Consider the following 22419-nt stretch of genomic DNA (forward strand, 5'->3'; position numbering starts at 1 on the left):
TCCAATGATGCATCTCAAGCCGGTCCAGAGAGGTGATACTCCCCCTCTACACAACATTGGTCAGGCCACAATTGGAGTACTGCGTCCAGTTCTGGGCACCACACTTTAAGAAGGATGTGGTCTGCCTTGAGAGGGTTCAGAGGAGGGCCACCCACTTGGTTGGAGGGCAACAGGGCAGGCCCTATGAGGAGAGGCTGAGGGACCTGAATCTGTTCAACCTCAGCAAGTGGAGGCCGAGGGGGGATTTGGTGGCTGCCTACAAACTCATTAGGAGAAATCAGCAACAAATAGGAAGGGCCCTATTCCCCACAGCAGCACCTGGGGTGATGAGGAACAATGGCCAGAAGCTGCTGGAGAATAGGTTCAGGTTAGAGATTAGGAGGCACTATTTCACTGTTAGGGTGGCTAGGATCTGGAACCAACTTCCTAGGGAGGAGGACCTCAATCCTACCTTGGGTAAATTCAAAAGGAGGTTGGACGAACACCTGTCTGGAGTCGTGTGATCCCAGCACGTGTTCTGGCCAGTGGCGGGGGGTTAGACTAGATAATCTGTTCAGGTCCCTTCTGACCCCAAACTACTATGAAACTGCCACTATACTCAGTCTCAGTGAGGCTGCAACTGGAGTACTGCATCCAATTCTGGACTCCACAATTCAAGAAGGATGTCAAGAAGCTTGAGAGGGTCCAGAGGAGAGCCACGTGCATGATCAGAGGGCAAGAGAATAGGTCTTATGAAGAGAGGTTGAGAGCCATGGGACTCTTCAGCCTGGAAAAGACCTGGTGGCTGCTTTTAAGTACATAAGGGGTGTGCATCAGAACCTGGGAGAACGCCCCAAGGAAAAACAAGGATCAACAGTCATAAATTCCTCCAAGACCGTTTTAGGCTGGGCATAAGAAAAAATTTCTTTACTGTCCAAGTCCCCAAGACCTGGAATAGACTCCCTCCAGAAGTGGTGCAGGCATCTACTCTGGACTCATTCCAGAAACATTTGGACGCTTATCTTGCTGGGATCCTTTGACCCTAGCTGACTTCCTGCCCCTGAGGCGAGGGGCTGGACTTGATGATCTTTGAGGTCCCTTCCCAGCCCTAATCTCTATGAACTTTTTAAAATGATAAGTCATATGATAAGTCACAATTAAGTAATTATCATATGCTATAATTTTCTTTATGGAGTGAAAAATAAGCAGCTATTTATTGTCTCAAACTAGATGTGACTTTTATTATAAAAAAACCTTCAGACACAACAAAGTTAATCTAATTAGATGGGGTTTTTTGTACTTTAATTTTTTTAAGAGGAACTACTTTTCCAAAGACTCTTTTAAAACTGCATGTGAAACATGATACATTTTTCCTATTTTTGACAAATGTAATTACCTATAACTGAAAGGTCAAAATGCTTCCTCTTTTCTCCTGCAGCATTAGTTACAACACAGGTATATTGACCAGCATCTTCCACTTTACTCTGAGTCAAACGCAGAGACCTACCACCTGAAGAGAAAAAACAAGAAGGTATAATTGTCAAAATTAAAATTTATTTTCACATTTTCCATGCTTACTTTTTCTCTCTAGCTGCTAGATAAAAACTCTCATAAATAACAGGAAAATCTAACTATGGACTTCAGTCTCAATCCTAGTCTGATCTTAACTTTGATCATGTGCCTCTTACCCTAAAGTCAACAGGATTGGTCATCTATATCACCATATACAAAGAGAAAAAATACCTTTTTTCAGTTTTAATATTAATTGCTAGTGTTGCCAGTAACAAGAATAGGAAAATAATAATCAGATGTCACTGCAATAATTTACAACAATTATGGTTGATCAGTTGCCAGGCAAGCTTTATGGAGCGTGTCAGAGATGTTAGTTTCAGGGGAAGAGAAGCAATAAACACAGTAGTGGTATTATTGACTACAAGGCATACAATCCCCTTGCTTCTCTATGCATTTCTCTGCCAAAAGACCCATTCCTTTTGCTTGGGAGGGAAAAGCAGAAAATGGAAATATCAACTGGAATTTAAAGGGAAAAGGAGTATGAATACAAAGATGCATGCCTACAGTGTTCAGAACGTCTCCCATTTTCTTACTGGCAATTCTCACATTAGCAGTAGCTCTCACTAAATCTGAATAACAAGTTTTTATTTCAGCCAACAAGAAAGAGCTCTTCCAAACTTGCATGCAGTGTCTCGGTAATGGAATATATCCTGATGACTAATAATTCTGGTCAAGAGATTTGAAGCAAGGAATTGCTGTGTAGATCTGTCCATGTTCTAAAAAAGTTATTTTATTTATAACTTTGTTACATATTAAAAACTATTACCTGTTTTAATACATTGTGAACAATAAGGGCAGATGTGACAGGATGGAATTTTTCTTGTTTTCTAAAGGAACGGTATCAAAACAGGCTCAGAGTGAGTGGAAGTTGTGATGGCCAATGATGAGAGTGTACTTTGTCACATGCCATAATAAGCATGGTTTTGATCTACAGAACTGAAGTACTGCTTTGGCAGAGACAAAAGCTGAAACACTTGAGAGCAATAATTAAATATTCTTTCCCCCATAGCTTTACAAACCAAAGCAAAATCTCACATTTCCTGTTTACCCATTTAACTACCCAGGAAAACTGCCCATTATAGCGGTGAATGGGCAGGTTTCTACTCCCACTCCTTTGAGGGTATAAAAAGGGTATAAAGTATGCCTAGAAACAAGACATGCAAGTCTTACATGCTCCCCTCAAGCTTTCAGGGATAATTTGGGACTTTCCATGAATCATCCCTCCCTGTCCCATAGTGACTAAGCACTACGGAGGTGATGACATCAGTGTGGGTGTATCTGGATGTGATTACATGTGCATTTACTGCACAGTAACATGTTATGCTGCTGGGGGCTCCATGTGGCTCAGTCCCAGCTTACGCTGCACCCAGCTTTTCCCATCAGCAGTGTCCTGGAAGCAGGGAAGCCCAATGCTTCCCTGGTGTTGCAGGGAAACCAGCACTGGTAGCTGGGAGCAGACATAGCCCCAACCCTGCCCAGGCTGAGCCGACAAGAGCAGCTTCCTCCATAGGACAGGGAAAGCAGTGCCGGGTGCTCCGGACAGATGACGCAACCCTAGTCCTGCCCACACTGTGCTACCCCTTTCCCCGGCAGGCAGTTGTGGGAGTGCCTTTCCTTGCTGCCAGAACTGTTGCTCCAGCATCTGCAGCAGCATGCACCATGGCACCTGGCAACAGCACACTTCCCCGTGGGCTCAGCTTCATCTAGTTCAGCCCACATAGTGTTAAGGAAACTATTGTGATGTTGCCTTACGTTTCCTTACACACCCATTATTATTGCACAGTAAAGCATCTACACATGGCTTTCCTGCACAGTAACTACTTGGGAGTAAATTTGCTGCCTACATCATGTTCAGCCTCCACAAGAGAAGGCTGAGGGGGGATCTAGTGGCCTGTTACAAAGTAGTAAGGGGGGATCAGCAGGCACTGGGGAAGTCCCTGTTCTCCTGAGCACTACCAGGAGTGACCAGGAATAACAGTCACAAGCTGGCAGAGGGTAGATTTAGGCTAGATATCAGGAGGCGCTACTTCACGGTCAGGGCGGCTAGGATCTGGAACCAACTTCCAAGAGAAGTGGTGCTGGCTCCTACCCTGGGGGTCTTTAAGAGGAGGCTAGCTGTACACCTTGCTGGGGTCATTTGACCCCAGTACTCTTTCCTGCCATGGCAGGGGGTCGGACTAGATGATCTACTCAGGTCCCTTCTGACCCTAGAAACTATGAAACTATGCAGGTAGAAAATTTAATCCTGTGCGGTATTGGTGCACATGCAGATGCTCCCTCTGTCATTTAAAAGAATGGAAACAATTGGCCCAGGAGAGGCTGTTCAAACTGATCTTATTCAAAGGAATGCCAGTGTCAGCATAAAAAGTGAATTATTACTAGATAATAACCAGATGCCCAACCCCTCTTCCTACATGCTATGCATAAGAATGAGTAGAAAACTGCAAATAGGACTCGTTTTTTCTGTAAAAGTTAACTACTTCAAATAAATTTTAAAATTCCCCACCCCCAAATCTTCAAATCCAAACTAAAAATGAATCTTGGTGGATTTGAAAACAATTTGGTTACATTTTTGCTTTCCATTATTTTTGCATGTTCATATTCTTCAGACTTTCCAAGTTTTCAGCAAGATTGAGAACAGGAGGGCTACAATACCCTGAGAGGGACTGTCTTTGACTGGTATGTCAGCAGCAGCACTAGAAATATCACAAAAATCTGTTCCCAGGAGTCTAACATTGGAGATCAAAAATGAGAGAAACATCCTAATTTTTTGTCAGCTTATCCCAACCAAGGTCTGATGCCACCTTGCTACAGGGCCTGGCATCAAAGCAGCTGAAATCAATGCAAAGACTCCCACAGACTTCAATGTGTTTTTTATTGGCGCTCTATACATTCCTATTGTTAGCTTGAAAGCAGATGAGTCAATTAGGTAAGTTATCAAAGAGCTACAATACAGAGAGCAGTATTGAAATGGACAGTTCTGCAAGGGCCTGCTCTCTCTACCTTCTCCATGGTATTGGGAAAATGTGGCTTTCAGGAATGTGTACAATAGTCCTTTTACTTTAGACATCCCATTAGGCACCCCATTAGAAAGTGTAAGGTGCCTGAAGTGGATTAAAATTAGAAGACAACTGCTCCCATAGCTGTCACTCTGATGACTGGCCAATCAAACTGGATAATGGCTACAGAGTCATGAAGTTTGACTGTCCATGGGGTTGGATACAACGCACCCGAGGGTGCTGAGGGAAATGACAGATGTGACTGCGGAGCCACTGGTCATTATCTTTGAAAACTTGTAACAAACAGGAGAGAATGAATGGAAAAGGGCAAATATAATTCCCATCTTTAAGAGAAGGAAGAAAGTGGATCCAGGGAACAACAGACTGGTCAGCCTCACCTCAGTCCCTGGAGAAATCATGGAGCAGGTCCTCAAAGAATCTATTTCTAAGCACTTGGAGGAGAAGAAGGTGATTAGAAACAGTCAGCATGAATTCATCAGGGGCAAGTCACACCTGACCAACCTGATTGCCTTCTATGATGAGATGAATGGCTTTGTGAATGTGGGGAGAGCAATGGACATGATATCCCTTGAGTTTAGCAAGGCTTTTGATACAGTACCACACAACACTCTTGCAAGCAAGCTACGGAAGTATGGATTGGATGAGTGGACCATAAAGTGACTAGAAAACTGGCTGGATCATTGGGCTCAAAGGGTAGTAATCAATGGCTCAATGTCTAGTCACCAGCCAGTATCAAGTGGAGTGCCCCAGGGGTCAGCCCTAGAGCTGATTTTGTTCAATATCTTTACCAACAACCTGGAAGATGGGAGGGAGTGCACCCTCAGCAGGTTTGCTGATGACCCCAAGATGGGGGAGTAGTAAATACACTGGAAGGAAGGGTTAGGATTCAGAAAGACCTAGACAAATTGGAGGATTGGACCAAAAGAAATCTCATGAGGGACAATAAGGACAAGTGCAAAGTCCTGCCTTTTTGGGAGCTAACAATCACAAGCACAGGCTGGAGAAAGCCAACTGGCTAAGCAGCAGCTCCACAGAAAAGGACCTGGGAGTTACAGTGAACAATAGGCTGAATATGAGCCAACTGTGCATCATTTTTGTGAAGAAAACTAGCAGCATACTGGGCTGAATTACTAGGAATTCTGTCAGCAGATCAAGGGAAGTGTTTATTCTCCTCTATTCAGCACTGGTGAAGCCACATCCAGATTACTGCGTCCAGTTTTGGGCTCCACTACAGAAATGATGTGGACAAATTGGACAGTCCAGTGGAGTGCAACAAAAATGGCTAGGAGGCTGGGGAACATGACTTATGAGGAAAGGCTAAGGGAACTGGGTTTATTTAGGCTGGAGAAGAGAAGACAGAGGGGATTTAATAGCCACTTTCAACTACCTGAAGAGTGGTTCCAAAGAGGCTGGAGCTAGACTGCTCTCAGTGGTGGCAGATGACAGAACAAGGATCAATGGTCTCAAGTTGCAGCAAGATAAGTTTAGGTTAGATACTAGGGAAAACTCTCTCACTGGGAGAGTAGTAAAGCACTGGAACAGGTTGCCAAGAGAGGTTGTAAAATCTCCATCCTTGGAGGTTCTTAAGATCCAGTTAGACAAAGCCCTGGCTGGGATGATCTAGTTAGGGATGGCCCTGCTTTGAGCAGGGGGTTGGACTAGATGACCTCCTGAGGTCCTTTCCAACCCAAATTTTCTTGGATTCTTTGATTTCCCTGCCTGAGTATAAGGGTACCCTGATAAAGGTACCTGAAAAGTTTTTAAAGATTTCTCCCCCCTATATAGTTCGTCCAATAAAAGATCTCAACACCCAAAAATCTTTGCCCTTCACGTATTTCCTGGACTACTGTGGTTACAACATCACTTCAATACTATCACATACTAATAGGACCTTTTTAAACCAACATCTGTTTCTAAATTCCCTGTACCTGACAGAATTCTCAGAGAGCTGTTCATGGTGATAGGCCAACCATTCTTGAGCCATGTTATAGATGGAAGGGGAATTCCTGAAGCTTCACAAATCAGAGTAACAGGGTTTTTCTCCACAATGCTGATGTTTTCAGGCACCTCCAGATCACCCACAATATTTGGAGGCACTAAAAAGCAAGAGGGAAAAATACCACATCTGACAACACTGATCAAAAATAACTTAGTTCTGGAAAGGATATATCACATTTTGTAAGCTAAAAATTAAATTCACTGCATTTAAAACATCACTAATTGGTAAGGAACAACACCAATGCCAAGCAAATTTGATTTTTCCATCTCAGTTACCTGTTAACAATTTATCAGTATTTAAACTCTTCAGTTGTATTAATCAAACATATATTACAGAGGCAGAAGGTATAAGCACCTCATAATTGTTACTATCAGTCCTCTGTCCATTCTGTATTGATTGTGAACTCCCCACACAACTGAAGAAATTCAGGAATGCTGTCGAACATAGCCAAAACACCAGGTGCATCGACATGTGAAATCAATGCAATGCAATAAACTCTGGAGCTGTTCTCACTGGAGTTAACTGTTCCTGAGTACAGCATCTACATGTGCACTCAGAACCACAGCACTTTAAGCCAGTACACAGCAGGAGGTACATGGGATCAGCCCTGGGCTCTGGGTCACAACGTTGGGTGGCAAAGGGGTTGGCTGGGGCATAAGGGTTCAGAACCTGCGGAGCCATGTGCCTAGGTGGCAGGCAGCCCCAGCACTTTGACACCCCAGTGCCCCAGCCAGCCCCTGTTACTGTCTACATGTGTGTTTCATTACACTTAATTACTCCACTGTAAGATGAGTACTGACAGTACTATTTTACAGTGGAATTAATTCATTGTGCCTTAATACCAGTGCATATATAGTGACACTTTACTACAGAGCTAATTAGATAATTGCAGTAAAGCTCATGTGTAGATGTACCCACTGTGGGTTTTTTTCTAAGGGAAAATGCAAATGGATGATTCTATCCCCCTTTTTAGTCACATAAATAGCTTTGGAACTGGTTCTACATATCACACTTTCATGCAGGAAGTTGGGGGTCAGGAATGGATCTGAGTCCTTCAGTCTCTGGCCAGATTAAAAGGTTTACAATCATCCCTTTGATATATTTCAAGTGTTATAATAAAGCAAGGGAAATGCAAGAAGAAAATCTACTACAACAAGGGCTTTGCGCTATGAAGAACCCCAGCATATTTCGGCCACTGTTTCAACAGTTACAGAACTGTACACATTCTCTTCTCTGTTTCATCTTAATTCTCTCACATCTCTCTCTGCAGCTGCTTTAGTTGTTCACCCTTCTCATTTCATAGGAAGATTTCAGAACTGGAGATAGACTGACCAGCCCCTAATGCAAGGGCAGGCAATTATTTTGGGTGGAGGGCCGCTTATTGAGTTTTAGCAAGCCATCAAGGGCTGCATGACAGGCAGCCGGGGGCAGATAAATATTAATTTTCTAAATTTTTTAGGGGCCCCACAGGTCAGCTAGAAAGGCCTGGTGGGCCGCATCTGGCCCGCAGGCCACATTTTGCCCGCCCCTGCCCTAATGGGTAAAGAAGTTCACAAAATTTTGTGCTCCATTTTGTCCATAGTGTGATAAGATGTTTAAAATAATATGCCCGAGCTTTTCTTCTGAATCCAGATTCACACTATAATGTTTATCATCAAAGCTAATTATTGAAATATATTTTATTCAGAGCTACATCTTCAAATTGGTCTCATAACTCAGCAACTGCAGAGTGAGGCAGCCTGCTGATAACACACTTAAAAAGAATGAAATACTATGGCAGCTGCAATTCTTTCATGTTCCCTAGCCAACTTCCTTTAGCACCAGGGAATTCTACATTAGACCCTGAGACTTATTTCCAAGCCCAGACCGTCAGAGCACCAGATACTGTGTCCTCTAGGATACACCAGGAGATATTCCTTATTTTCCTACTGTTTTCCTTAGGAGTCTGTGTGCCAAGGCTGAGATGGAAAAAGTTTGGGAGTAGATATAATTTTAGGAGGTCAATGATTAAGACAAAAATATTTAGAAGTTATATGATCTTTTATAATAAACTTGTGTTTTATCAACATAACAAACAAATACAGAACATGCAACAGGCATAACTGGAACATCTAAAGAAATCAAAAGTGACAGGTGTTTCTTGACTATCCCCATGTAAATGTGACATTATATATTTATAGCTATTTTGCTCACCCCATTTATCTTCCCTACTTACCATGAACGTTCAAATCGTATTTCTTGTCAGTCAATCCTGCCACATTCACAGCAACACACACATAGCGGCCAGTGTCTGACACCTGGGCATTCTTCAGATGAAGATGTCCATCAGTGAGTATTTCTACTCCCCTACCATTTACAAGGGGACGGCCATCCTTCATCCAGCTTATTGCTGGCCGTGGGATACCCTGTACCTTGCATTCCAATGAAATATCATTTCCTCGAATGACAACAACTCTCAACGGGTGGCTTCCACTATTTAATATTGTTGGGCGAACTATAAAAGAAAAGGAAACAAAATGTAGACTTTTAATATCAGAAGTGGAGTTTCAGAACAAACAATGATTCTTACATGTAAAAATAAAGTAAATTTCAGCCAGATCAGTATTTGAAGAGAAGACCACCAGGAAATACCTCAGTGCTGCAAGAAGTAGTCATGGCAATTCAGCTAATTGCACTCTTCTTTTCTAAGTAAGTACTGCAGCCAATTGAAAAATATATATATAAGCATTCTTTCCAGTGGAAAATACTAGCTTTGAAACCAGTAAAAAATTAAAGCAATTTGAAAAATCTGTTGACATCAAATTTTCCAATGGAAAAAAAAAATAAGAATTTGGAAAATTCCAGAAATGTATTCCATAATTTTTTATTATGAGGTTCATTATTTTTATATTACTTTTTTCATTTTTAGTTCTAGTTCTGAATAATAACATAGCATGAAGTAATAAATGTTTTAAAAATGAAACAAAAATCCAAAATAAAAATGTCAGCATTCCAAAGTGGATTTTTTTTCCCCTTGGAGAACATTTTTTAACTATTTGCTCCCATTCCTAATTAGGAAACATATTACCTGTGAGCTAGGAATTCTGAGTTTTTACCACCACCAGTCAGCAGCAAAGCTTGATGATAGGAGCCACTTTGCTGCTGAAATTAAGAGGTAAGAAGTTCCTGGCCACATGCAATCAATAGGACTTTGCTCAAAAAGAGTAACAACAAGAATATTAATGTAGCCAAGCTGTTCTGTATGTTCTGAGGACTGAACATTCACAGAGGAATGTCAAATAGCTCACTCATTTGTACTTAGGTCCTATCAGAAATAGTTATGTGGGGTTGCTGCACGCTGTTAGGTTTCTCCTTGGAGAGAGATACATTTCTCTGTTAGAAGTGATCCTTACATCTGCACAAGGATGGGAAACTCCTCTATGAAGGTGTGTGCTTGTTGAGATATTTAGGGGTTTTCCATGATAAAAGGTACCATATGTCTGCCAGATTTTTTAAAAAACTAGCATATGGTTATTCAGATGCCTTTCCTTTATCTGACAAAAAACAGCCTATAACATCATGTTATCCAAGCAGAAAGTAATTTTCACCTTGCCTCAAAATGAAAGTCATTTTTGCTTCTATCACATTCTAAAACAGACACAACTCATCAGTTGCCTCTTCAGTCTGTTAGCTGAACTGACTGCGAGGGTAACCTGCATATTATTACAAGGAAATTTTCAATCAGGATCCTCATGGTGTGCAGGTTTTTACCAAGTCTGATGGTCTGTCTCATGATCCCACAAATAAAACCTTGTTTTGACTGAGCCAGGAGGGAGTGCTCAGTCTGACACAATTAGATATCATCATAATGTCATTGTGTTTTCTGATCAATACATTATATAGGGAATAGATTCAAATCCCTGCCAGTCAGGCTTGGATGCCAAAAAAGGCACGTGTGTCTCAGCACATGTGAGCCCTCAGCTCCCCCCAACCACACCAGGCAAGAGCAGTGAGCAAGGAGCCAACAGCTGAATCAAGGTAAGCCAGGCAGGGCAGGGGGGAAGACGGAGGAGGAGCCAGGTTAGCCGGGCCAGCTGTAGGGAATCAGGAAGGGGTTTTCCTCCCTTCCCGCCCCTATTTAGCTGCACCAGATGGGAGCCGCACTCCCGAGCTTCGTGAATAGGCCCTGTAAACAGGCACACTCCTTAGGGGCACACCAGAGTTTGTGCAGGAGTTCACACATGGGGGAGAGCAGGAGGGGCCTGAGACTCCACGCGTTGGAGTCAGCAGCTTCAGACAGAGTCCTTAGGTGAGTGCATGTGAGGGAGTGTTAATGGAGGTGGTGACTTGGAGTGCAGCCAGGGACCTTGTCCTGATGCTGCCTCCTACCCAAGGCTCCTCTGAGGCCTCCACCCAGATGAAGCCTTTGGGTGGGTCAGCAGCACCCAGGCCCCTGGCCTGCAGGGGTTGCCTGGTGGGTCCTCAGAGGCCCAGGGCGCTCAAATGGCAGGATGGCAACACAAGAGGAACCTGACACAGACAGGTGGAAGACAGTCACCTCTAATTCTAGACAATGCAAAATTAGACCCCACATTGCTGGAACAACTCCTCCAGTGTAGCTGGGGAACCGATTTGGGGCCCTGCCATCATTGGGAGTGAGTGCAGCAATGGAGAGTGCAGCAATGGAGGCCACACCCACAACCACCACCAGGCAGGCTGTGAGGTAACAGAACAACCAGAGAAGACGTCAGGTAATCGTAGTAGGCGACTCCCTGAAGAGAGGAACAGAGGGAGACATCTGCCACCTGGATCCCACAGCACAGGAGGTCTGCTGTCACCCTGAGCCATGGATCCGTGACGTCACAGAGAGGATCCCCAGGCTTGTCCAGCCCACAGATTACTACCCCATGATCCGTATTCATGTGGGAAGAAATAACACGGCCAGGAGCAATCCAGACCACATCATGAGTGACTACAAGGCTCTGGGAGCTGGGCTTAAAAGATCAGGGGCTCAGGTAGTTTTTACCTCTGTGCTCCCTGTTGCAGGCCACGGTCCAAAGAGGCAAGAATGCATTGGTGAGGTGAACCAGCATGTCCAACGGTGGTGCCACCAAGAAGGCTTCGGCTGCTATGACCATGGCGCCCACTTAAAGGACAGAGGACTCCTGGGGAGAGAAGGCATCCACCTCACACGGAAAGGTGAGTTCCTTTTCTCAGCCAGGATGGCCGATCTCTTAAATAGGGCTTTAAACTAATATCACAGGGGGATGGGGAAAAACTAACTGGAGCCTACCCGGGGACCAATATATAGGAAAGCTCCACTGACAATGAAACCAAGCAGGCCATTCTTACAGGAGCTGAGAAAACAGCTCCCCTTCAATGCAACAGGTGGCCAGTGACCTCAGCAGAAGGACTTAGGTGCCTGTACACCAATGCCAGAAGCATGGGGAACAAGCAGGAGGAACTAGTCCTCCTGCTTTCTACTGGGGACTACAATCTACTAGGGCAATGGAGACCTGGTGGGACTCCTCTCGACTGGAGCATAGCCATAAAGGGCTACGTCTTTCACAGAAGGGATCGGGTAGGGAAGAGAGGTGGGGGTGTTGCCTTTTATGTGAAGGAGCAGTACACCTCCCTACAGGCTGATGTTGGCCCCAGAGAAAAACAGCTTGAAACCCTCTGGGTCAAGCTCTGGGGGAGGTGTGGCAAGAGAGACCTGACTGTAGGTGTATACTACAGGCCGCCTAACCAAGGGGAGGAACTTGATTTAGCATTCACCCATGAACTAATGAAGGCCACGTGTGCACAGGACATGGTTGTCATGGGTGGCTTCAACTACCCAGACATCTCCTGAGAGGAGTGCTCGGCCAGCTTGGATCGATCACAGTCCTTGCTGACTAGTACCAAAGAGCTTTTTTTGACTCAGGAGGTGCACAGGCCAACTAGAGGCAATGCTGTTCTTGACCTGGTCCTGGCCAAAGGGGATGACCTGGTGACCAACTTAAACATAGAGGGCAGCCTAGGCGATAGTGACCATGAAATCACTATCACCGCAAGGCTGACAAAACAGATACCAAGCTCAAAGTCTTAGACTTTAAAAATGCAAATTTTAATAAGCTCAGGTCACTAGTAGAGAATGCACTGAGAGACCAAGGACCACAGGTAAAGGGAGCATGAGAAGATTGGTCATTCCTTAAGGATACTGTCCTTAAGGCTCAGAGAAAATCCATTTCTTTATGGAGAAAAAATAGCAGAAGGGTAAGAAAGCCTCTTGGCTAAGTAGGAAAGTTGCAGCCCTCCTACAGAAAAAGAAAGAGGCGCACAAGCAATAGAAGCTTGGGACAGCCTGTAATGAAGACTACTTGACAATGGCCCACACTTGCAGAAAACCGATTAGGCAAGCTAAGGCAGAAACCAAACTATACCTAGCTACAAGAATCAAGCACAACAAGAAGTCCTTCTTTAGCTACATAAGGAATTAAAGGAAAACTAATGGGAGTTGTGAGGCCGCTGCTCAGTGCCTCAGGATACCTGGTCACTACCACTTAGGAAAAAATGGAACTCCTAAATGACTACTTTGCCTCAGTCCTCACAAGACCAAGGAGAACAGCATGCCAGGTAGGGCACAGAACAAGCAGGGTGGGATTGACACCGTTCCCACCATTGCCATAGAACTGGTGTACGATCAATTAAATAAACTAGATGTATATATATCAGCAGGACCAAATGAACTGCACCCAAGAGTGCTGCAAGAGTTGGCCAAAGTAATCACAGAGCCCCTGGCAAAGGTCTTTCAAAAATCACGGGCCTCTGGAGAAATCCCAGAGGACTGGAAGAAGGCCAATGTTGTGCCCATCTTAAAGAAGAGGAAGCATGAAGACCCGGGAAACTACAGGCCAATTAGCTTAACTTCTATTCAAGGGAAAATCCTAGAAACATTCATCAAAGAGGCTATATGTGACAAACTTGCAGAAAGCATGATACTGAATGACAGCTTCATCATGGGCAGGTCTTGTCTGACCAACCTCATTTCTTTCTATGACCAGGTGACTCATCACCTGGACAAGAGAAAAGCGGTTGACATCATATACCTCGATTTCCAGAAAACCTTTGACCTGGTATCCCACAAGGTACTGATCAGAAAACTAGAAGATATCAGGCTCAACTTCAGGACTGTCAAGTGGGAGCAAAACTGGTTGCAGGGCAGGACACAGAATCCAAATGAATTGATCAGTGTCATCCTGGCGAAATGTGGGCAGCAGCATACCCCAGGGGTCGGTACTTGACCCACTGCTTTTCAATATCTTCATCAATGACCTGGATGAGGGGGTGAAAAGCCCATTGGGCAAGTTCATGGATGACACCAAGATATGGGGTTGTGCAGACACACCCGCAGATAGGCTTCAGATACAAGCAGACATAGACAGGCTGGCATGTTGGACAGAAAGGAACCAGATGAGGTTCAAAGTAGAGAAATGCAAAGTGCTGCATTTGAGAAGGAAGAACCCCCAGCACACCTACAGGCTGGGCATTGCTAACCTGACCAGCACTACAAATGAAAAGGATCTGGGGGTAACAATAGACCCCAGCATGAATATGAGCCTGCAATGCAACTCAGCAGCCGTTAGGGCCCAATAAAACTCTGGTATTCATCAATCAATGCATCTCCAGTAAATCCAAAGAAGTGATTCTCCCGCTTTACTAAACATTTGTGCGGCCACAGCTGGAGTACTGTGTCTAGTTCTGGGTGCCGCACTTCAACAAGGATGTGCTAAAGCTCGAGGAGAGGCTGAGGGATCTCAGACCCTTCAGCCTAAAGAAAAGGCGGCTGAGAGGGGACTCGATTGCCGCTATATCAGAAGCGTACATCAGGGGCTCGGTGAACAACTGTTCACCAGGGCGCCCTGGGGGAAAACTAGAAACAACGGCCACAAACTTCCAGAAGATAGTTTCAGGCTGAACATTAGGAAAAACGTCTTTAAAACTAGGATGTCCAGACTATGGAACAAGCTGCCCCCAGAGGTGGTGCAGTCATCTACCCTAGAGATCTTCAAGAGAAGACTGGACGGTCACCTGGCTGGGGTCGTCTGACCCCAGCTGTCTTTCCTGCTCATGCAGGGGTCTGGACCCGATTATCCTTAAGGGTCCCTTCTAGCCCTTTGATTCTATGATTCTGATCCTAGCAGTGTAACTAGCTGTCAGTAAGCAGGGCACCAATCTTGATGCTGATTTAGAAGGAGCACTGGAATGACAGCCCTGGGACAGCATGTGTTGGCAGCAGCAGCAGCCAGTATGTGGGCAGCCCATGTTATAGCAGCAATTCAAACCTCCCCTCCCCACCTCCAGGTTTCTAGCACTCATCACCCTGCCCCACTCTCTTGCCTGCCAATGCAAGTCATGCCTATTATGAGAGGATGTGTCAAATACAAGAGAATATCACATAATGACCTACCATAAACTTGCAGATTGTATCTTTTTTCTGTGTTTCCAGCTATGTTTGAGGCTGTACATGTGTAAAATGCAGCATCAGACTTTTCAGCAATTGATATCTGCAGCTGTCTGCCTCCAGACAACACCCTGATTCGTTCTGTGGAATCAGCCAACAGAGGAGAACCTGCAAGAGACATTCTTTTAGATACAACATAGTGCACTGCAATGATCCATGGCAAAAGCAGTGGCAATGGCAAGTAAATTCAAGTGTACTACTTTTCAAAGGTGCTGAAAAGTAAAGGGTACCATTGCACAGCACCTTTGCAAATAAGTGCACTTTCTAAATAGGTTTCTAGATATTGAAATGCTTTAATTTTAGGCCTCCAACTGTGAAAATTTGGAGCTTAACTAGATATTCTGTATTTACTGTATTTAGATCTTATTATATATCAGCATCTCTAAGACAAGGCATTATAATAAGGACTTGCTGCAATTCATTTTTTTCTGAAAAGTCTAAGTAGTAAAACAGTTTCTGTTCATATCGTTCCTACAACATTCAGTTATATTCAGACATTCAGAAAACACATCAAACTGCACCCTACAAAGTACCTGCATAGATAAATAGCTGAAACAGACTGGAAATACATTGGACTGATTAAGAACATAAGAATCAACATACTCAAACAGTTTGGTGGTCCTGTCTTGGCTAGTGTCCTGTCTCTAAAAAGGATAACCGATTAAGGGGAGATGTAAAAATGCAAATGCATTCAATTGTGCAATACTAAATCATAAGGGTTTATATGGTATCACAATAATTTATAAAGCCCTCTACATATTGATTTGGGTAAAGGTAAATTTAGCAAATTGCAAAGGGTAATTGCAGTAACTAAGTACAAGTTCAGTTGGCAGCATATTGAAGCTGGGATTTTCTAGGGCAAAAGAATAAGCATCCAAGTCCCACTGAAATTCTGTGTAAGGTGAATATTTACCATTACCATAAGCCAATGCTGAATTTCCAGGTCACTGAAGAACCTATATCTATGCCAACCAAAATACTTGAAGGGGAAAAAAACGGGAAAAGACTACAAGAACATAATTAATAACAGGTTTTTTGTTTTGTTTTTCTAAATGCGAGGAAGGATGGCTGCTCACCATTCTTTTTCCATGTAAGGCTTGGTGGTGGAATACCAGCAGATTCACATATCAAACTGATGAGGTTTCCTTCAATTACTGTCAGCTGAGAGAGATCATCTGAACCATAAATGCGTGGTGGCACTGAAAGAATGCAGACACTTTTAGAAGAATTCAGACATTTCTAACTGGAATTAAATCTGCCAGCTATGGGACATGCCAGGCCCACTGTAAGCAGACAGGAACCACAGTGACTGAATCTTCTTTTCTGGGCAGAGGGAACAAACCTTTCTTTCTCCTGCTGGCAAGGAATAAGCAATACTCTGAAGCAATACTATTGAAAACCATTTCCTGTTGATGGCTCTAACATCAGTGTGCAACCTTTTGTAGTTATGTGAAGGAGAAGCAACTGCAAAAAAGAGGGCCAATCTATCTGCACTGTGATCTTTAATAATTTGGATTACTTTGGTTCAATCCTTAGAAAGGGACAATGGCTTACTTAGAAAGGGGGAGGCAGTTTTCATTAAAATAAAATAGTGCAATAAATGCTTGAAAACAGACCAAAATACCTCCCACTGAATACCTCAGACTGAAATGGGAGAAGGTAAGCTTACTAATGAATGGCTTATCCAACATATTTTTAATGCATGTGAAAATAGGAAAACATTTCATTCTGACACACTAGACCTCAGACTCTTAACGTTTTATTAAGCAGAATGTACATGCAGGAGTTTCCGCAGAAGTGACTGCAAAGCTATTTACAATATTATATTGGTTTCAACCTTTGGGTTCATTCTGCTTCAAGCCAGAAAGCTCATGTTAGTAAGGCAGATATCATCTTTAGCTGCTGGGCTGCATTCTGCCAGTTTCTGAAACTGGAATCTTACTAATACTGAAAAAATGATCAGAGGGACACATTTCCTTATTTAAAACTCAATATTGTGGCAAAATACCATTTCTGCTTCTAATTAGTAAACAAAGGCTATTCTGAACATTCGGAACAGTTAACCACAGATGACTTTTTCAAGCAACTTTTCAGTTTCCGTTACAGTTGTCCCATTGATGCTGCTATCACACTGGTCTCTCTGTTTAATGTGATATTAAAATAGCCTTTGTGCACAAAAGGACAAATCTTGGAAGGATCTTTTGCAATAGCATGGTCGTCATGAAACTGGAGCTAGATGAGAGGTAAGATGGGAAGATTTAATAAAACTGGGAGTGTAGTGTAAATAAGCAGGATGCAGGATATGATCCTGTGTCCCCCATGGTATGACCAGCACCTGCTAGGTAAGGGGAACAGAATCTTTCTTGTCCACTCGCCCAGGGCATCTTCTCATCATAGACTGCATCCATCACTAAAACATTTTCTATGTTCATATAACAAACATACATTCTTATGTTCAGATTAGCTTAATTGGGATAATGAATGCTATTCCCAATATTTTCATATCTAGTACTATATACCTGAAAACTAAGGCTGTGCGAAGCTTTAGGTGCTGATTTGATTTGGAAGAGATTTGGCCCAATTCGGCCTTGCCACCTCTGCCCCCCCTTCAGCTTCGACCCCTCCCATTCCTCCCCGTCCATCACCACTTACCCTTGCTCTGGTAGGGTCCAGCCCCAGTCTGGCCCAGGACTTACAGCACATACTTGCCCCAGCCCTAGCCCCATCAGCAGTGGCAGCAGCTCTGGCCTGGGCTCCAGAGCTGCAGCAGCTGCCTGCCCTTCCCCACTTCTCATGCAAATCCAAGATGAGGGGCTTTCCCCATGTTTTTTTCCCCACAAGTTAAATGGGGGGAAATCTTGTCATCCTATCTATCCACCACTATCTTCCAATTTCAACTACCAGTATTCTGAGGACAGAGGTGTAACCTAATATATAAGCCTTATTTTGGCATGGTGAATTGAAGTGAATTTTACCTAAAAAGAACTTTTACACTATTACAATAAAACAGGTTTGGTAACCTGACTCCTAGATAAGCATTTACCAAACTAAATTTAAGACTCTACTCATTTTGCACTCCACTCATTTTACACTCCACAAGATGTTTACTGTGGAGTTGCCAATTTAGCTCCATAGTAAACAACTTGGCATATACATGTGCAGCCTTATTAGGCCACAGGAAACTAATAAACTCTGCAGCAGAGCTTTTTTGTGTGCAGCAATGAATGTGTAGATGCTTACCCGGCTGGCAGGAGCATGACAGTGTTTCAGTGAGGGGGGCTACCTGCTGGCTAGCCCCACACTGAAGCACCCTCGTGCCCCAGTCAACCCCTCCACAGCATGTTGACCCAAGTCAGATCAGCCTTAGGCTCGAAGGGCTAACCCCCAGAATCCCCTGCCAGGTGGGGCAGCTCTGACCCAACTCAACGTGCTGCAGATCCATGAAATGCAAATAAATACATTTGTCTATGTAAATGTGACACTTGGGGGCAATAAACTCAGGTGCGATGTTCTTATTCTTTCTTATATTCCATATTAAGAAGTAGCAATCATTATTGCATTAAGAATTAATTGATTAAAATTTTCTGAAGTCAGATCAGTTAATTATTGGGTCAAGTGGCAGACTGAAGTCATTACGGACTGCTTAAAACACTTGTAACATCAAAAATCGACTATACAAAGACCATACCTTTTCACTCAACATTTCTGCTTCACACGTGAACTCTGAATCATCTCTACAGTTATTATTTTTATTTAGAATTAATAACTGTACAGAATAAATACATTTATCTGTATTCTTACTTCCAAAACTTGCAAAACTTGAGGTTTACTCTTGTGTAGTCTAAATGATGTTGGTGCACATCAACTGATTACTTAGCAGTCTAAGGTAATGTTTGCAAATCTGAGTTTCTAGAGTACTTAAGGGTTGATTGCAATAATTTAGAAGCAAAGTAGAAACTATCTAGAAAAAGTAGCCCAACAGGCACACTATACCTTTTGCTATTTTTACGTCATAGCTGTATTTCTTAATCTTTACTTGAAGGTACTATTTATGCCATTTGGTGTTCATTTTAAACTTTTTTTGAAAAGAATACATACAGCTCATTTATATGCATCATATTATCAACTTAAGAAATGAAGTAAGAACTCTAATATCATAAATCAAAAGCATTAATATTAACTAGGTCCTGGGCTTGGGATGGCACATTCAAGTCTTACCCCAAACATTGACATTATAGTTCTTTTCTGTTTTTCCAGCAACATTTGTAGCTTCACACGTGTAACGTCCTGTGTCTTGAACTTGTGCTCCTTCAATCTGGGAACAAAAATGGAACCTTTTGATTATACTTTGAAGGAGCAGGTTTCTAATTGCATGAATTAAATGCCATGGTTTAATGTCTGCTTGGGTTTTCTTCTGGGGGAGAAGGGACTGTTTGTTTTTAACATTAGTCCATCTAAAACACAGGTGGGCAAAATGCAGCCTGTAGGTCGAATGTGGCCCACAAGGCCATTCTATCCGACCCGCAGGGCCCCTAAAAAATTTAGAAAATTAATATCTATCTGCTCTTGGCTGCCTGTCATGCGGCCCTCGATGGCTTGCAAAAACTCAGTAAGTGGCCCTCCACCCGAAATAATTGCCCGCCCCCGAACTAAAACTTTTAATAAAGTTAACTTGGGCAATATACTCTCATACACAGCCACAAGTCTGTGCTCCCAGAAGCCATGCATCACTCCCATTAGCTTAAGTGGGATAAATACTATGATGGTTCCCTCATACATAGCTTATAGTCTGAAGGAAGCACAGTGCCTTCATGAGTAATATGCAAGCTAGGAGGCATGCATCTCAACATTACCTTTAGCACACTTCCATCTTCAGAGATGCTAAGACCTGGTTTCTTCAGCAAAGGTCGGCCATCTTTGAGCCATGTCAGTGTGGGTGGAGGAATGGCATTGCTTTGGCAAAGTAGCTCCACAGCTTGGCTGATGAGCACAGAGACATTCTGTTCTTCTCCTGTTATGTCTGGTGGAACTAAAACAACAAATAAAAACAATGAGAGCTCTGGTCTACAGAGACTTTTTATCATGTGAGACACCAAGAACTTGATACTCTTCAGCTAATTAAATTAAGACAGCAGTTATGGACCATTCTAAGAGACTATCATAAAACCAAATACTTCAAGGCCAGGGGTTGGTAACCTGAGGCCCATAGGAGTCATTTCATCCAACCCACAGAGCTGGGCACCTTCTATGATATTTCAGCATCAGGGGTTTTGCCCATGAAGTGGCTGGATGGAAAGTAGAAGCACTGCAATGAGGGAATGGTGGTTATAGCTCTGGCTCCAATAGTGGCAGTGTGGGCTGGGTTGTAAATAATCAGCACTTGGAGCCAAACTGTTAAAGTACTCTCCTTTGCAAATCATTGCCTATTATCTATCCCATTGCCTCCCCATTCTAACAGTGAGGAAGTCTTTTCCTGATACCCAATCTAAACCTACTTTGCTGCAACTTCAAGTCACTGGTCTGTGTTCTACTTTCTGATGCAAGACAGAAAAGGTGTTTTCCTTCATCTTTATGGCAGCCTTTTAGATATTTGAAGACTGCTATCAGGTGCCCTCTTAAGCACCTTTTCCACAAGCTGAGCATGCCTATTTCTTTCAACCTCTCCTGGTATGACTTGCCTTCATGTCTGTCACCTGCCTCTCAACCCTCTCTAACTTCTCCATATCCTTTTTAAAATGTAAAGTCCAAAACTGCACACAATACTTAATATGAAGTCTAACCAGTACTGAGTAAAGAGGTACTATCACCTCCCACGTCCTGCACCTAATGCTTCTGTTGATGCATCCCAAAACTGTATTCATCTTTTGTGCAGCTACATCACATTACAGACTCATACAGAGTCTGTGATCTACCCAAACTCCCAGATTCTTCTTGTAATGCTGCCATTCAGTCAGGTATCACCCATTTATATTTGTATTTATGATTATTCTTCCTGAGCTATAGCACCTTGCATTTGTCAGCACTGAATTTCATCCTGTTAGCTCCATCCCAGCTTTCCAATCAAGACCTTTCTGAATTGTACTCCTGTCCTATACAACCTGCTTGCAATCTTTCCCAGTTTTGTGTCATTTGCAAATTTGCTCAAGAAGCTCTCAGTTCCAGCATCCAAATCAGTAACAAACATGTTGACCAGCAGCAGGCTCAGGACAGATCTCTGTGGGACTCTACTTGAAACCTCCTGTCATTCTGATATGGATCGATTTATAACTACCTTTTGCTTGTGGCTATCAAGCAAGTTATCTGTCCACCTTACAGTAGTTTTCTGTAGCCCACATTTCTCTAATTTATTTATGATACGATCATGTGAGACTGTCAAAAGCCTTGCTGAAGTCCAGATACACTATATCTAGTGCATTCACAGAATCAACCCAAGTAGTTACTTTGTCAAATAAGGAAATCAGGTTTGTCTGGCTTGATTTGTTCTTAGTAAATCCATGTTGGCTGCTTTTGGTCAGCTTTTCTCCATCCAGATGCTTGCAAACAGACTTCCTTATAATATGCTCCACTAATTTCCCTAGTATCAAGGTGAGGCTAAGCAGTCTTTAGTTCCCCAGGTCCCCCTTTTTGCATTTCTTAAAAGAGGGCACTATGTTAGTCCTTTCATAGTCCTCTGGTACCTCACCTATCTCCCACGACTTCATAAACATTATTTCCAAGAGCTCCAAGATCTCCTCTACCAGTTCCTTCAGTACTCTGGAATGAAGTTCATCAGATCTTGCTGGCTTGAATTTGTTCAGACCCATCAAAATCTCCAAGACTGTTTCTTTTGTTATCTCATTCCTCAGTTTGTCCCCTAACTTATCCAAATAATCCTTATTGGCAGTCTGGTTGCAGCTTGTTATCTTTAACTTCTTTCACCAATTGCAGTTCATGTTTTACCTTTGCCTTCCTGATTTTGTCCCTGCATGTTCTTATCGATTCCTGGTATGCTTCCTTGATGAACTGCCCACCATACCGGACACTGAGGTGCTCAGAAAAACAGATCTCCCTAGTATTCCTACTCTACAGAAACTGGCACAGCTAAGATGGGCCAGTCACCTTTCAAGAATGCCCGACACTGTCCTGCCAAAGAAAATTTCCTACAGCGAACTGTCAAATGGAGTATGCTCTCACGGCACACCAAAGAAGCGGTACAAGGACACCCAAAAGGTGTCCCTGAAGAGTTTTGGCATTGATCTGGAGTCATGGAAGCAAATCACTCATGACCGTCCATCCTGGAGGTCATCAATCCAGAACAGAGCACTGGCCTTCAAGCAGCAATGCACGGCAGAAGCAATGAAGAAATGCGTGACCAGGAAAACAAA

At 43.2% G+C, this 22419-nt stretch overlaps 1 protein-coding gene across 2 annotated transcripts in view; it reads right to left on the bottom strand.

Annotated features, from left to right (window-relative positions):
• HMCN1 (hemicentin 1) overlaps positions 1-22419 on the bottom strand; it is a 451483-nt gene that overhangs the window by 157500 nt on the left and 271564 nt on the right. For both annotated transcript variants that reach the window (XM_019501224.1, XM_019501215.1), the window contains exons 41-47: positions 19909-20084; positions 19274-19370; positions 16132-16254; positions 15002-15163; positions 8786-9064; positions 6500-6667; positions 1376-1489 (exon numbers count right to left, since the gene is read on the bottom strand). In XM_019501224.1, the coding sequence (XP_019356769.1) occupies positions 1376-1489; positions 6500-6667; positions 8786-9064; positions 15002-15163; positions 16132-16254; positions 19274-19370; positions 19909-20084 (1119 nt within the window). The remainder of the gene's footprint in view (positions 1-1375; positions 1490-6499; positions 6668-8785; positions 9065-15001; positions 15164-16131; positions 16255-19273; positions 19371-19908; positions 20085-22419) is intronic.

The sequence above is a fragment of the Gavialis gangeticus genome, unplaced genomic scaffold (genome assembly GCF_001723915.1).
Source record: "Gavialis gangeticus isolate Ggan-Ray unplaced genomic scaffold, GavGan_comp1, whole genome shotgun sequence".
In the NCBI taxonomy this organism is placed as follows: domain Eukaryota; kingdom Metazoa; phylum Chordata; order Crocodylia; family Gavialidae; genus Gavialis; species Gavialis gangeticus.